Genomic DNA, 16,205 nt, shown 5'->3' with positions numbered 1-16,205 from the left:
ATTTTAGGAGAGCAATTAGTGGACTGCAAGCATAAAGCTACCCCACCCGAAGCCCTGGTTCTCAATGGAGATGAAGGAGGAAGGCTCAGCTCAAACAGCTACAAAGACGCATCTTGCTTTGTTAAGTATATATATATATGCTTAACAAATTCTGATAACAGGCCTTGGCAAACACCCCACATTCATCTTCCCTATTCCCACTGAAGGCTACGAGAACACCTATTGTATTAGAGTCCTAGCTGCCATAACAAAGTACCACAGGACGGGTGGCTTAAAACCCAGAGGGAGCCTGGCGCAGTGGCTAATGTCTGTAATCCCAGCACTTTGGGAGGCCAAGATAGGCGGATCACGAGGTCAGGAGATCAAGACCATCCTGGCTAACACAGTGAAACCCCATCTCTACTAAAAATACAAAAAAGTTGCTGGGCGTGGTGGCAGGAGCCTGTAGTCCCAGCTACTCAGGAGACTGAGACAGGAGAATGGCATGAACCCGGGAGGCGGAGGTTGCAGTAAGCCGAGATCGCGCCACTGCACTCCAGCTTGGGTGACAGAGTGAGACTCCATCGCCAAAAAAAAAAAAAAAAAAGGAGGGCATTAGGATATAGGATACAGACACGTGTTCACATAGAGGAAAGACGATGTGAAAACAGGAAGAAGAAGATGACCATTTATAAGCCACTCACAAGAAACAACTGGGCTGGATGTGGTCCATAATCCCAGCACTTTGGGAGACTGAGGTGGGAGGATTGCTTGAGCCCAGAAGTTCAAGGTCGGCCTAGACAACATAGAGAAACACCCTCTCTAATAAAAATACAAAATTAGCTGGTCATGGTGGCAGGTGCCTGTAATCCCATCTACTTGGGAGGCTGAGCCAGGAGAATCGCTTGAACCCGGGAGGCGGAGGTTGCAGTGAGCCGAGGTTGAGCCATTGCACTCCAGCCTGGGGAAGAAGGGTAAAACTCCATCTCAAAAAAAAAAAAAAAAAAAAGAGGCCGGGCGCGGTGGCTCACGCCTGTAATCCCAGCACTTTGGGAGGCCGAGGCGGGCGGATCACAAGGTCAGGAGATCGAGACCACAGTGAAACCCCGTCTCTACTAAAAATACAAAAAATTAGCCGGGCGCGGTGGTGGGCGCCTGTAGTCCCAGCTACTCAGGAGGCTGAGGCAGGAGAATGGCGTGAACCCGGGAGGCGGAGCTTGCAGTGAGCCGAGATTGCGCCACTGCACTCCAGCCTGGGCGACAGCGCGAGACTCTGTCTCAAAAAAAAAAAAAAAAAAAAAGAATGATTTGTTCATCAAGGGAGTGGGTTCACCCCCTCTTGCATTCTCTTTGCCATTCCACCATGTGATGCCTTCTGCCATGGGATGATGCAGCAAGAAGGCTCTCACAAGATGCCATTGATATTGGACTTCTCAGCCTCCAGAAATATGAGCCAATAAATTTCTGTTCATTATAAATTACCTGTACAAAAATTTGCTGGGCAAGGTGACACATGCCTGTGGTCCTAGCTACTCAGGAGGCTGAGATGGGAGCATTGCTTGAGCACAGGAGGTCAAGGCTGCAGTGAGCCAAGATCACACCACTGCACTCCAGCCTGGGTGATCCTGTCTCAAAAAATAGATAAATAAATAAATTACCCGGTCTCAGGCATTCTGTTATGGTAGCACAAAACAGACTAAAATATCCCCATCTCACAACTTGCCCTGCCCCGCTACAATTTTACAACAAGAAAATGCTCTTTTAGAGAGCAACAGTAAGCATTTATTGAGCCGTTACTGTGTACCAGCCAGGACACAGTGTTTTATGTACATTTTCTGAGGTAATCTTCCCAACAATCTATTAACCTATTAGGTAGGTTCCATTATTATCCCATGTTTCATTTGTTTTGTTTTTTGTTTTTTTGGAGACGGAGTCTTGCTCTGTCGCCCAGGCTGGAGTGCAGTGGTGCCATCTCGGCTCACTGCAACCTCTGCCTCCAGGTTTCAAGCGATTCTCCTGTCTCAGTCTCCCAAGTAGCTAGAACTACAGGCACGTGCCACCACGCCTGGTGAATTATTTTTTTTTTTTTTTTTTTTTTTTGAGACAGAGTTTCACTCTTGTTGCTCAGGCTAGAGTACAATGACGCAATCTTGGCTCACCGCAACCTCCACCTCTCGGGTTCAAGCGATTCTCCTGCCTCAGCCTCCCCAGTAGCTGGGATTACAGGCATGCGCCATCACGCCCAGCTAATTTTTGTATTTTTAGTAGAGACAGGGTTCTCCATGTTGGTTAGACTGGTCTTGAACTCCCAACCTCAGGTGATCCGTCCGCCTCAGCCTCCCAAAGTGCTGGGATTACAGGGGTGAGTTGCCACGTCCAGCTATTCTCATTTTTTAGACAAGGAAACAGTGGTTCAGGGAATTGGAATAATTTGCCCAAGGGCATAAGGCAGAACTGTCGTTTAACAGCGATAAGGGTGTCATTCTCTTGGGTGCCTTTTTTCATTGTCTCAGTTTTCGAAGCGGTCTAGTATTGAGATCCCCTTCACTGGAGATGCTCAAGTAGGGGCCTGAGGAAATGGAAACAATGTAGACTTAGTAGACTAATGGCCTCAGGGGCCACCTTCAGTCTTAAAATGGTAGGATTCTTTCCCCCCCCCCCCCCCCCGCCCTCTTTTTCCTGAGCACAGGCTTAATTCCCACCAGAGAAAATAAGAGCTTTTCTAGTCTGGTGCGGTGGCTCATGCCTGTAATCCCAGCAATTTGAGGGACTGAGGAGGATTGCTTGAGGCTAGGAGTTTGACACCAGCCTGGGCAACAAAACAAGACCCTATCTCGACAAAAATTAGCCGGGAATGGTAGTGCGTAGCTGTAGTCCCAGCTACTTGGGAGGCTGAGGTGGGGAGGATTGCTTGAGCCCAGGAGGTCAAGGCTGCAGTTAGGCATAATTCTGTCACTGCACTCTAGCCTGGGTGACAGCATGAGCCTATCTCAAAAAAAAAGAAAAACAAAAAAGAAAAAACAACAAAAAAAGAGCTTTTCTTGCATGTGAACTTACTTTTACTAGAAATTCACATGGTGGAACAGTGTCTTTGTCCTCGCAAACTCCTCAGTAACGTCATTCCATCCTACACACATATCAGAGGGAATGCCTCATCACCACTTTTCCAGAATGAAGGCCCTGAGCTGTAGCAGAAAGTTGATACGCTGATCCACTGGTGATGATGACATTTCTGAGCCATTAAAAGTCCAGCTGTCGTGTTTTCAAAAAGAAGCAGCAGCTTCTCCAGAGGGACAGCGAAGGATTTCAGGGTAGGAAATGGCAGGAAGAGACAAAAGACCCTGAAGACCTTCGGTGAGAACCATGTATGTCTGCTCTGAGCCCATCAGGGAAGGTGTACCCTCCAGCAATGGGACGGGCTTCAACCTGTGGACAAATCTGGGGGCCAACTAGGAAACAAGCAAGGGCCCCCCTGCCTTAGTGATATGGTAGGCTGAATTCAAAGATAGCCCCGGGATTCATGCCCCCTGTGTACATGCCCTTGTATAATCTCCTCCTCTTGAGTAGGGGGCAGAATCTGTTTAGATATCATTCCCAAGACTAGTCTACTAGTCAGTCTACTTTGAGTGAATCAAAAAGTTACCCTGGTGGGCTTGACCTAACCAGGTGAGGTTCTCTCTCTTTTTTTTTTTTTTTTTACTGAGTCTTCTTCTGTCCCCCTGGCTGGAGTGCAATGGAGAGATCTCAACTCACTGCAACCTCTGCCTCCCGGGTTCAAGCAATTCTCCTGCCTCAGCCTCCCAAGTAGCTGAGATTACAGGTGCCCGCCACCATGCCCTGCTAATTTTTGTATTTTTAGTAGAGACGGGGTTTCACCATGTTGGCCAGGTTGGTCTCGAACTCCTGACCTCAAGTGATCCGCCAGCCTCGAGGTGAGGTCTTTAAAAGCAGATGAAGTGTCAGAGAGACACTTTCTTGCTGCCTGGAATAAATAAGCTCCAAGATTGTAAGAAGGGTCTACGGAGGGAGCCATGTTGAGAGAGGATATCACGGCACTCTTTAGGAGTTGAGAGTGTCCTTGGCTGACAGCTACCGAGAAGAAATGAGGACCTTGTCCCACCACTGCAATGAAATCAATTCTGCCAACAACCTGAATGACCTCGGAAGAGGCCTCTGAGCTCCAGATGAGACCTCAAACCTGGCCGAGATCTTGATTTCAGTCCTGTGATAACCAGTAGAGAATCCAGTTATGCTATACGTGGACTTCTGACCTACAGAAACTGAGGGGTAATAATGAGTATTGTTTTAAGCTGCTTAATTTGTGATAAATTGTTACGAAGCAACAAAAAATTAACGCAGGCAATTAGGGCTGTGAACTGCTCTCAAGGTAGCAGAGAATTCAGAACTGACTGAAAGATAAGCAAAACCTACCTACAGTACTGATGGGGAAAGAACAATTTCTGGAGTCAGAAAAGTGGGGACTGAAACCTAAGTACCACTATTTGTTAGCTGTACGATTTTTGGCAAGTGTCCTTTAAATCTATTCCTTTATCAATAAATTAGGGATAGGCCAGGCGCAGTGGCTCACACCTATAATCCCAACATTTTGGGAGGCCAAGGTGAGAGGATCACCTGAGGTCAGGAGTTCAAGACCAGCTTGGCCAACATGGCAAAACACCGTCTCTACTAAAAATACCAAAATTAGACGGGCATGGTGGTGAGCACTGTAGTCCCAGCTACTCGGGAGGCTGACGCAGGAGAATAACTAGAACCTGGCAGGCAGAGGTTGCAGTAAGCCAAAATCACACCACTGCACTCCAGCCTGAGTGATAGACTCCACCTCAAAAAATAATAAAATAAAATAAATTTTAAAAATAAATTAGGGATAAAAACTTATCTCACAAAGTTGTTATGAGGCATAAATGGGATAATAGTTTGTGGCAGGTAGTGGCACATTGTAAATTATAGTCATAATTGTATTTTAAAGAGCAAAAAAATACACCAGTAGCCAATCTAAGTGACTGTAGGCAAAGTGGAGGGACTCTGACAGCAGGGAGACCAGTTGGGATTCGAATGCAATATACCCCAGTGCTTTCTTACTTGCTTTTCTTACTTTTCTTACTTTCTTACCCTGACCTCATCCTAAGCTTCCAGCACTTGGAGATTTGATGAACATTAACTGAACTGCAGGGAGGTCAAAGCTTTCCCCGTTGCCTTTGGCCAGTGTAGGGGCAGAAAGGGGTGATCCTTTTCCTCCCCATCATAAGGGTCATGGCTGACACTCCCATAACAAAAGATAGGTTAACAAGAAAAAAACCATAACAAGTTTATTGATCATAGTTTTATGTGACATGGGAGGCTTCAGATTAAAGACCCATAGATAGAAGGAAAATCGTCCATTTTTATGCTTAGGTTCAATAAAACATACGTAGATTTGTGATTGGACAAAAAGGGTCCAAGCTAATGGAAATGGATTGAGTGGGAAAACCCAGCAAAGCCTGTCTGTTCAAATCCTTCTGGCCTCTCTTTTGTATCATTTCTTCCTCCCTGTCCTCCCTACTATGGGGTATGATCCCTCTGGAATGAGTGTCTTAATTTCTTTTCTTTTCTTTTCTTTTCTTTTCTTTTTTTTTTTTTTTGGAGACAGAGTTTTGCTCTTGTTGCCCAAGCTGGAGTGCAGTGGCGCAATCTCGACTCACTGCAACCTCTGCCTCCCAGGTTCAAGCAATTCTACTGCCTCAGCTTCCCAAGTAGCTCAGATTACAAGCATGTACCACCACGCCCGGCTGATTTTGTATTTTCAGTAGAGACGGGGTTTCTCCATGTTGGTCAGGCTGGTCTCAAACTCCAGACCTCAGGTGATCCACCTGCCTTGGCCTCCCAAAGTGCTGGGATAATAGGTGTGAGCCACCGCGCCCAGCTTTAATTTCTTTTTTTCTTTTCTTTTTTTTTTTTGAGATGGAGTCGCACTCTGTCACCCAGGCTGGAGTGCAGTGGTGCGATCTTGGCTGACTGCAACCTCCACCTCCTGGGTCCAAGTGATTCTCCTGCCTCAGCCTTCAGAGTAGCTGGGATTACAGGTGTGTGCCACCACACCCAGCTAATTTTTGTATTTTTCGTACCGATGAGGTTTAACCATGTTGGCCAGGATGGTCTCGAAATCCTGACCTCAGGTGATCTTCCTGCCTTGGCCTCCCAAAGTGCTCGGATTACAGGCATGAGCCACCACACCTGGCCATGTTTCCTTTTCTCTTTTTTTTTTTTTTTAATTTTTTTTTTTTTTGAGACGGAGTCTCGCGCTGTGTCACCCAGGCTGGAGTGCAGTGGCGCGATCTCAGCTCACTGCAAGCTCCACCTCCCAGGTTCACGCCATTCTCCTGCCTCAGCCTCCGAGTAGCTGGGACTACAGGCGCCCACCACCACGCCCGGCTAGTTTTTTTTTTTTTGTATTTTTAGTAGAGACGGGGTTTCACCATGTTAGCCAGGATGGTCTCGATCTCCTGACCTCGTGATCCACCCGCCTCGGCCTCCCAAAGTGCTGGGATTACAGGCTTGAGCCACCGCGCCCGGCCTTTTTTTTTTTTTTTTGAGACGGAGTCTAACTCTGTCACCCAGGCTGGAGTGCAGTGGTGCGATCTTGCCTCACTGCAACCTCCACCTCCTGAGTTCAAGCGATTTCTGGCTAATGTTAGTAATTTTAGTAGAGATGGGGTTTCACCATGTTGGCCAGGCTGGTCTCGAACTCCTGACCTCAAATGATCTCTGGGCCTCTGCCGCTCAAAGTGCTAGGATTACAGGCATGAGCCACCGTGCTCGGCTTTAATTCCTTTATGGCCAACTGTTACACAGAAAAGCAAAGAGGTTATAGCAATATTTGTAGGCTTTATGGCTGGCTTTGGGGCAAAGGGGTTCTACTTTCTATGACCCTCTCTTGGGGAGGAGGGCTTCTATTTTCTGTGGCATGCCTGGAGGGAGAGTAAGGGGCAAGAGACAAGAGGGCCGAAGGTCAGAGAGAAACTGCTTCCTAGGCCTTCACTTTGTGGCATTGTTTTCTAAGCCTCAACACTAGGTTGGTGGGAAAAGGTGAGGGCAGGTGCTTTGAAAACATTTTTAAAATCCTTTCCCAGCTAGCTTCCTACCCACTGAAGCCACACTGCTAGGAAGGAAAAAGAGAAGGGCAGATGCTGAAGCCCTGGAGAGTCGGCCTGAAGTGAGGAAGTGGCATGTGAATGTCCATCTTTTCTTTCCTCAGTGTGCCCAGGGATAGAGAATGGGAGACAGCAAGACAGAACAGAATGTCTCATTAACTCTGGGCAGCATCCAGATACTTCAGGCCTGGGAGAAGTGTCCTTGACTGCCCATGGGCTCAAAGTTAGGATGTAGCTAGTGAGATCAGATGCAACAACCTTGGACCTTGATCGACCCTATTTCAGAGCCATCGTTGATTCAGGAGCCCTCCTGTAGGAGATGGGGCAGAAACATTCAGGTGAGAGTCCTTGGAACTGAGAATGTGGCGAGAATATCCTTGACTGTCAGCAGCAACCTAATTTCTGAGTCTCTTTCCTAATCTGTGAAATGAAGTAGTTGAACTCATTTTTTATGTAAGCTGGTTTGTGATATAAGAATATGGACATGCCGGGCGCGGTGGCTCACACCTGTAATCCCAGCACTTTGGGAGGCCGAGGCGGGTGGATCACGAGGTCAGATCGAGACCATCCTGGCGAACACGGTGAAACCCCGACTCTACTAAAAATACAAAAAAAATTAGCCGGGCGTGGTGGCGGGTGCCTGTAGTCCCAGCTTCTAGGGAGGCTGAGGCAGGAAAATGGCGTGAACCCGGGAGGTGGCAGAGCTTGCAGTGAGCGGAGATCACGCCGCGCCACTAATATATAATACTAATATATATTAGTACATATATATGTACTAATAAAGTCCCTTACATATAGGTTTTTTGTTTTTTTTTTTTTTTTAAATGCAGTTTCGATCTTGTTGCCCACGCTGGAGTGCAATGGTGCAATCTCAACTCACTGCAACCTCCACCTCCTGGGTTCCAGGAATTCTCCTGCCTCAGCCTCCCAAATAGCTGGGATTATAGGCATGCGCCACCACGCCGGGCTAATTTTGCATTTTTAGTAGAGACGGGGGTTTCTCCAGTTGGTCAGACTGGTCTCGAACTTCCGACCTCAGGTGATCCGCCCGCCTTGGGCTCCCAAAGTGCTAGGATTACAGGAGTGAGCAACCGCGTCCAGCAGCATTTTCTCCCCATTCGTTGTTTTATTTTATGCCACAACGAGAAGGCGGGGCTAAGCAAAGTAGGTTTTTGTTTCGTTTGGTTTTTTGGGATGGAGTTTAGCTTTTGTTGCCCAGGCTGGAGTGCAATGGCACCATCTTGGCTCACCGCAACGTCCGCTTCCTGGCTTTAAGCGATTCTCCTGACGCAGCCTCCCGAGTAGCTGGGATTACAGGCATGAGTTGCGCCACCACGCCTGGCTAATTTTGTATTTTTAGTAGAGACGGGGTTCCTCCATGTTGGCCAGGCTGGTCTTGAACTCCCTACTGCAGGTGATCCGCCCGCCTCGGCCTCCCAAAGTGCTGGGATTACAGGCGTGAGCCACCGCGCCCGGCCGCAAAGTAGGTATTTTTATTATAGTTTGTTGTTATTGCTGTCATTCCTATTTTGAGGTGATTAAGTGCCCTCCTGGGCCTGACTCGAAAAAGTGCACGGTCGGTTGCTCCTCCCTCGCCTCCATTCCTACTTCCAGGATGGCGGCTGCAGGCCACCTGACAAGAGACAAGGCGGGACGCCAGGCTAACAGTTTGTCCTCGGCGCGCCGCCGTAGCCCGCCGGCGGCCGCACGGTGGCCCTTCTCACCCACGCGCCAGAGTCGCAGTGGGCGGGCCTACGTGCTCCGCCCGCCGTGCGCCTGTCCGGCCCCCGCTAGCTCCGGAGTAACCCGCGAGCTCACACCGGCTTCTCTTTACCCTCAGCCTGCGCGCCGCCATCGCCGTCATGCTGGGCGCCGCTCTCCGCCGCTGCGCTGTGGCCGCCACCACCTGGGCCGGCCCTCGAGGCCTGCTGCACTCCGCCCGGACCCCCGGCCCCGCCGCGGGTAAGGTCCCTGCTTGCCACTGCCCGCGCCCTCGTGTCCTTGCGGTGACCTGGGCCCCCGCCGCCACTCCGGGGCGGGCTGTCCCCGGCCTAGCCCTTGCCTACAATGGTTACTGAACCCTGTGACCGCGGGCCGCCCTGGCCGCCGCTTCGAGTAGTGGAGGACCTGAGAGCGGTCCCCCGGGGCCTCCCTCCGGGCAACTTCCTGGCTCTGCCACCGCGGACAGGTCAGATGTGGACCTACTGTGAGCGCCGAGGAGGGGACGCAGCGCTCCCCTTCGGTTCCCGGGCCATGACCCTGCCCCGGCGCCGACCCTGCGGCCGCCTGACCGAGAGTGGCCGCCGCCGGCCTGCAGCGCCTCGGCGAAGGTGACATTGAGCCTTCGGGCGCGCCGCTCAGGGTCGGAGAATACAATATGCTTCCGTGAGGAACACAGAATTATACTTTTTAATCAGACATTTCTCGGTTAGCGTTTAGTGTGTCACCTTCACAGCCTTTTCTGTCATTTTTAGGGACTGCTGTGCCACGTTCTCATTCTTCCACGTTTAAAATAGATCGACGTGTGTGGTTGTTTCCTGATCTCCGGAAGTTTTGATAGGGCTTATGATAAAAATATCACTCTTTTGAAAATTGAATGCCACAGACTCGGGAATACTGGGTTTTGCAAGCATAGGAACGCTTCTTGTTTTTTCCCCTTTGGAATAGAAGCCTGATTGCTGGAGTATGAGACGTGCTGCTGATTCTTACTTTCTTTCCCCTTATATGTGTACTGGGAGATTTTGAGTCCACCACCGTAGAATAATTACAGTAATTGTACTTCGCTCTTGGTCCGTGATGATTATATAAGCTACATTTTGAAATTTAGCGCCGATGCATCCATATTATATTTTATTTTTGAACCCGCATCACTGGAAACTGTGCATGCATATTTAAACATAAGAACTCAGAAATTCATTTCAGGGTATGCTGAAGTTAATTAAAAAAAGAACTCGGCCGGGCGCAGTGGCTCATGCCTGTAATCCCAGCACTTTGGGAGGTCGAGGCGGGCGGATCACCTGAGGTCAGGAGTTCAAGACCAGCCTGACCAACATGGAGAAACCCTGTCTCTACTAAAAATACAAAAAAATTTAGCTCGGTGTGGTGGTATGCCCCTGTAATCCCAGCTACTCGGGAGGCTGAGGCACAAGAATCGCTTGAACCTGAGAGGCAGAGGTGGCAGTGAGCCGAGATCGCGCCATTGCACTCCAGCCTGGGCGACAGAGCGAGACTCCATCTCCAAAAAGAAAAAAAAGAATTCAGAAACTCAAAACTAATAAGGTTGTTGCCTTGACTAAGTGTTTTAACACTTCAGAACCTAAATAATATGTTTTGCTTCATTCATTTTAGACTTTATCTTTTATCATTTGTCATAGAACCGTAAGGCTGGAGGGTACTTTATTTTTGTTTATTTTTAAAGTAGAGACGGAGTGTCCCTATGTTGAACTCCTGGGCTCAGGTGATCCTCCCACCTCAGCCTCCCAAAGTTTGGGGTTATAGGCATGAGCCACTGCAGCCAACCTAGAGTGTGCTTTAGAGATCGTGGAGACCATTTTATTGTATAGAAAAGGAAACCAAAATCCATCTTGGGAAACTGAATTCTTGTTTGTTTGTTTGTTTGTTTGTTTGTTTTTTGAGACGGAGTTTCGTTCTTGTTGCCCAAGCTGGAGTGCAATAGCGTGGTCTCAGCTCAAGCGATTCTCCTGCCTCAGCCTCCAGAGTAGCTGAAGTTACAGGCACCTGCCACCATGCCCGGCTAATTTTTGTGTTTTTAGTAGAGGCGGGGTTTCACCGTGTTGGTCAGGCTGGTCTCGAACTCCTGACGTCAGGTGATCCACCTGCCTCAACCTCCCAAAGTGCTGGGATTACAGGCATGAGCCACCACGCCTGGCCGAAACTGACTCCTTTTTAATGGTGGAACCATTTTTGTTTCTTATAGTTATGTTTGGGCCATCCTGATGTTTGTTCAGATTTTGTGTTTTGCTAAAGTAACAGTACAATTTACATTTTTCATCCGGGCACAGTGGCTCATGCCTGTAATCCCAGCACTTTGGGAGATTGTGGTGGGTGGATCACCTGAGGTCAGGAGTTCGAGACCAGCCTGAACATGGTGAAACCAGTCTCTACTAAAAATCCAAAAATTAGCCAGGTGCGGTGGCATGCACCTGTGGTCCCAGCTACTTGGGAGGCTAAGGCAGGAGAATTGCTTGAACCTGGGAGGCAGAGGTTGCAGCGAGCTGAGATTGCGCCACTGCACTCTAGTCTGGGCAACAGAGTGAGACGCCATCTCAAAAAAAAAAATTTTTTTTAATTAATTTTTTTTTCCTGGAGATAGTTTCACTGTATTGCCTAGGCTGGAGTGCAGTGGCACCATCACAGCTCACTGCAGCCTTGACCTCCTGGGACTTAACTCATCCTCCTGCCTCTGTCTCCCAAGTTGCTGGGACCACAAGGGTGCCCCACCAGTTTTATTTTTCATATTTTTCATAGAAACAGTATCTCCCTATGTTGCCCAGGCTGGTCTGGGAACTCCTGGGCTCAGGAGTGCCTCCAGCTTCCCAAAGTCCTGGGATTACTCTTTTTTGTTTTTTTTGTTTTGTTTTTTTTTTTGAGACAGGGTCTCACTCTGTTATGCAGGCTACAGTGCAGTTGGCACAGCTCACTGCAGCCTTGACCTCCTGGGCTCAAGTCATCCTTCCGCCTCAGCCTCCCAAAGTGCTGGGATTACAAGCGAGAGCCACTGTGGCTGGCCTCAATAACTCGTTAATGTGCCCTCATTCCTAGAGTTACCACCACCAAAATGTTCATTCTTTGGGCCTGTCTGGGTTGATTATGTATTAAATGGAAAACTATCCTATTTAACTAAATTTAAACCTGAAGGATTAATGAACCCTTTTATTTTTCTATATATGTTAGCCTTTTTTGTTTTTATTTATTTATTTGTTTTTTTGAGTCGGAGTCTCGCTCCGTCGCCCAGGCTGGAGTGCAGTGGCCAGATCTCAGCTCACTGCAAGCTCTGCCTCCCGGGTTTACGCCATTCTCCTGCCTCAGCCTCCTGAGTAGCTGGGACTACAGGCGCCTGCCACCTCGCCCGGCTAGTTTTTTGTATTTTTTAGTGGAGACGGGGTTTCACCATGTTAACCAGGATGGTCTACGATCTCCTGACCTCGTGATCCGCCCATCTCGGCCTCCCAAAGTGCTGGGATTACAGGCTTGAGCCACCGCGCCCGGCCCGCCTTTTTCGTTTTTAAATGGAGTGCTTAACTGAATGCCAAAAAGCAGTGTTAGAAATAGCTTTTTAGAATGAAGCCCTAAAAATGTCCTCATTTTTCACAGCTGCTTCTTTTTTCTTTCTTTAGAACTTTCAGGTTACGTAAAAGCTCTGAGTAATTGTTTTCCAAAATAATTTGCCTTACAAGCTTCAATACTAGGTGGAGATCCTGTTCTTAAGTGGTGTGGGGTGTGTGGGGCAGAGAATGCTAGTATAGTTTACCTAAAAAAATATTAAGCATGTGGAGGATGTGTCCATAGCTAATAGAATAGATCCTGCTCTCCCCATGACTGGATTTAACAATATAATTTAAATTGTGTGGGGAGAGTCTGTTTTACCCCTTCAGAAAGAGATGTATGGGTTTTAAAATTTTTATTTATTTTAATTTATTTGATAGAGAGTATTGCTCTTTCACTTAGGCTGGAGTAGAGTGGTGCAGTCATAGCTCATTGCAGCCTTGTTTCCCTGGGCTCGAGGGATCCTCCTGCCTCAGCCTCCTGAGTAGGTGGGACCACCAAACCCCGCTAATTTTTAAAGTTTTTTGTAGAGAGTGGGGGTCTCTGTTGCCCAAGCTGGTCTCTCAGTCCTGGCATCAAGCGATCCTGCCTTGGCCTCTCAAAGTTCTGGGATTACAGGCGTGATCCACCGTGCCTGGTCTGTTTTATAAAAGAGTTTTTGTAATAGAACCAGTTTGTAATTTGGCTTCCAGAAGACATGTGATCAAATCCTTGAAGGTGGTGATCTCCTTGATTTGGAGTTGCTGTTGCTGGTCATCTTATTCACAGTTAGGAAACAAAGAATTGCACTTTGTAGTCAAATCCATGCCCAGCAGTGAACAAAAGGAATTGCGCTTATCATGAAGCAGTGTTCTGGATAGGACAGGTAATTACCTCTAGGGAAGGAGTACGTAGACCTTTTATTGGGTAAATACTTAGAAGTGGAATTACTGTGTTATATGGTAGGTTTGTGTTTAACTTGATAAGAAACTGCTTAAACAGTCTTCCAAAGTGATTGTATCATTTTATATTTGCATTTTAAGTATTCAGTTAAGGCTAGCTTTAGCTTTTGAAAAAGGTAGCTCATAAATTTTTTTTTGAGACAGGGTCTCACTCTGTCGCCCAGGCTAGTGCCGCTGCTTCTGGCCCTAAGTTCTTGATAGTAGTGTGTTAGACGGTTGTTCTAATCTATGTGTGTGTGTGTGTGTGTGTGTGTGTATATATATTTTTTTTTTTGAGCCACCGCACCTGGCCTTGTTTTCTGATATATTAAATTTGTATATTAGTCTTGTGAGACTTATTCAGTATCCATGTAGTTTTGATTAAATGTTCGCACTTACCAGATATATTTAGGTGTGGAGATCCATTTTTGTTGTAGAAATTAAGGCCGGGTACGGTGGCTCATGCCTGCAATCCCAGCACTTTGGGAGGCTGAGGCAGGCAGATCATGAGGTCAAGAGTTCGAGACCAGCCTGACCAACATGGTGAAACCTCGTCTCTACTAAAGTTACAAAAAATTATCCTGATGTGGTGGCACATGCCTATAATCCCAGCTACTCGGGAGGCTAAGGCAGGAGAATCACTTGAACCTGGAGGTTGAGGTTGCAGTGAGCCAAAATTGTGCCATTGCACTCCAGCCTGGGCAACAGGGTGAGACTCTGTCTCAAAAAAAAAAAAAAAAAAAAAAAAAAGAAATTAAAACGTATTCACTTCTAGTCCATTTATGTACATATTCCACTTCATTCTGGGCTTGGATTATGTAGGTAATTTAGGTCTCTGGGAAGATCTTTTCTGCTTTGGTTTTTTTCCTACTCTTCCTCCTGCCCGTTACTGCATTAAAGATATGTAGGATATTACTAACATTTAAATTTCAGAATATTCTTAGAACAACAATGTTGAGAGGTTTCTGGGTGAAGTTTAAAAAAAAAACTATATATATATATATATATATATATATATGTGTTAAAGCTGGGCACGGTAGCTCACGCCTGTAATTCTAGTACTTTGGGAGGCCGAAGTGGTAGGATTCCTTGAGGCTAGGAGTTCAAGACCAGCCTGGGCAACATATCAAGACCCCCATCTCTAAAAGTAAATAAGTGAAAATACTTTAAGTCTTAACTAGAAGTTACACCACACTTATCTAAAACAGATACTAGGAAATGTGATTTGAGATAGGTTTCATTTCTTTAAGTTATGATTGATTTCTATAAATAGACAATCAACAAAGACATTTTTAGATAAGGATTAGTTTATAGCTACCATTTGTTTAATACTTACTGGTGCATAGTGTTAACCTACTTGTTTTCACATTTAATCTTTATAATCTGCTAAGGCGGGTAGTGTCCCCATTTTACAGATAAGGAAAATGAAACTTCAGTTAATTTTCCAGGGTCAAACAGTGAGAGCGAAGAGCCTAGAGGTATCTGAGCTCTAGGCTGTGCTGCATCCAATACCCCAAGATAAAATTTTCTGCCTCCTCTTATCCCCCTACCTGTTGCAGAGGCTGTTCAGAAGGAATTCAGATTTCCAAACTCAATTCAGTGTCCATTTGACAAGAGGAAAGAAAAAATGGAGCCGGGTGCAGTGGCTCACGTCTGTAATCCCAGCATTTTGGGAGGCTGAGGTGGGCAGATCACTGGAGGTCAGGAGTTCGAGACCAGCTTGGGCAACATGGTCAAATCCCGTCTCTACTCAAAATACAAAAATTAGCCAGGCGTGGTGGCACACACCTGTAGTCTTAGCTACTCAGAAGGCTGAGGCAGGAGAATAACCTGAATCCAGGAGGCAGAGGTTGCAGTGAACTGAGATTGTTCCACTGCATTTCAGCCTGGGTTACAGAATGAGACTCTCGATCTCCAAAAAAAAAAAAAAAGGAAATGATTTTCATACCATACTGTAAAGGATGTATTGATTGGGAGTCTCTACTAGCCTTCAGAATGCTGCAGGCAAAAAAACACATGAAAATAGTTGTGTATCCTGTTTTCTTGACAGTGTTACATTTAAAATATTTCTCTTTTTCTTTGAGACGGAGTCTTGCTGTGTCGCCCAGGCTGAAGTACAATGGCGTGATCTCAGCTCACCTCAACCTCCGCCTCCCGGGTTCGAGCGATTCTCCTGCCTCAGTCTCCCGCATAGCTGAGATTACAGGCGCCTGTCATCATGCCCAGCTAATTTTTGTATTTTTAGTAGAGACAGGGCTTCACCATGTTGATCAGGCTGGCCACAAACTCCTGACCTCAGGTGATCCACCCGTCTCAGCCTCCCAAAGTGCTGGGATTACAGGTGTGAGCCGCTGCGCCCAGCCCAACATATCATTCCTTATAAAACAGCTATTTTGTATTAGGTATAGATTAGAGTGTATGTTCCCTTAGGGGATTTATCAGAATCTTTAGGGAAGGGACTATCAAATAGTTTGATAAAGCAATTTGTATGTGTAATTTGTCAGGATGTGTAATTTATTTTGGAATATAATAACATGAAATTTTTTTTTTGTAATGTGTCAATGAAGTATATACGTTTGTTTAAGAACTTGAATGGGGCCAGGGCTGGTGGCTCACACCTGTAATCTCAGCACTTTGGGAGGCAAGGGTGGAAGGAATGCTTGAGCCCAAAGCGTTTGAGGCTGCAGTGAGCTGTGATTGCACCACTGCACTCCAGCCTGGGCAACAACAGAGCGAGAGCCTGTCTCAAAAAAAAGAACTTGAACGGACATTAGCATTATTCTTAGTTTTTTGTTGTTGTTGTTGCTTTTTGTGTTTTTGTTTTGTTTTGTTTTGTTTCTTTCTTTCTTTTTTTTTTTTTTTTTTTTTTTTT

At 46.8% G+C, this 16,205-nt stretch overlaps 2 protein-coding genes across 4 annotated transcripts in view; both read left to right on the top strand.

The window, feature by feature from the left end:
- Positions 1-16,205, top strand: part of SCAMP2 (secretory carrier membrane protein 2) — a 551,928-nt gene that overhangs the window by 438,108 nt on the left and 97,615 nt on the right. The window lies entirely within an intron of this gene.
- Positions 8,836-16,205, top strand: part of LOC112627705 (cytochrome c oxidase subunit 5A, mitochondrial) — a 23,888-nt gene continuing 16,518 nt past the window's right edge. The window contains exon 1 of one of the 2 annotated variants that reach the window (XM_025390303.1): positions 8,836-9,089. In XM_025390303.1, coding sequence (XP_025246088.1) covers positions 8,990-9,089 — 100 coding nt within the window. In that variant the 5' untranslated portion in view covers positions 8,836-8,989. Of the gene's footprint in view, positions 9,316-16,205 lie in introns of both variants that reach the window. The other variant, XM_025390302.1, reaches the window with a different exon arrangement.

Source organism: Theropithecus gelada, chromosome 7a (assembly GCF_003255815.1).
Source record: "Theropithecus gelada isolate Dixy chromosome 7a, Tgel_1.0, whole genome shotgun sequence".
NCBI lineage: Eukaryota > Metazoa > Chordata > Mammalia > Primates > Cercopithecidae > Theropithecus > Theropithecus gelada.
The sequence above is the reverse complement of the archived record's forward strand: the minus strand, read 5'-3'. Positions and strand labels throughout refer to the sequence as shown.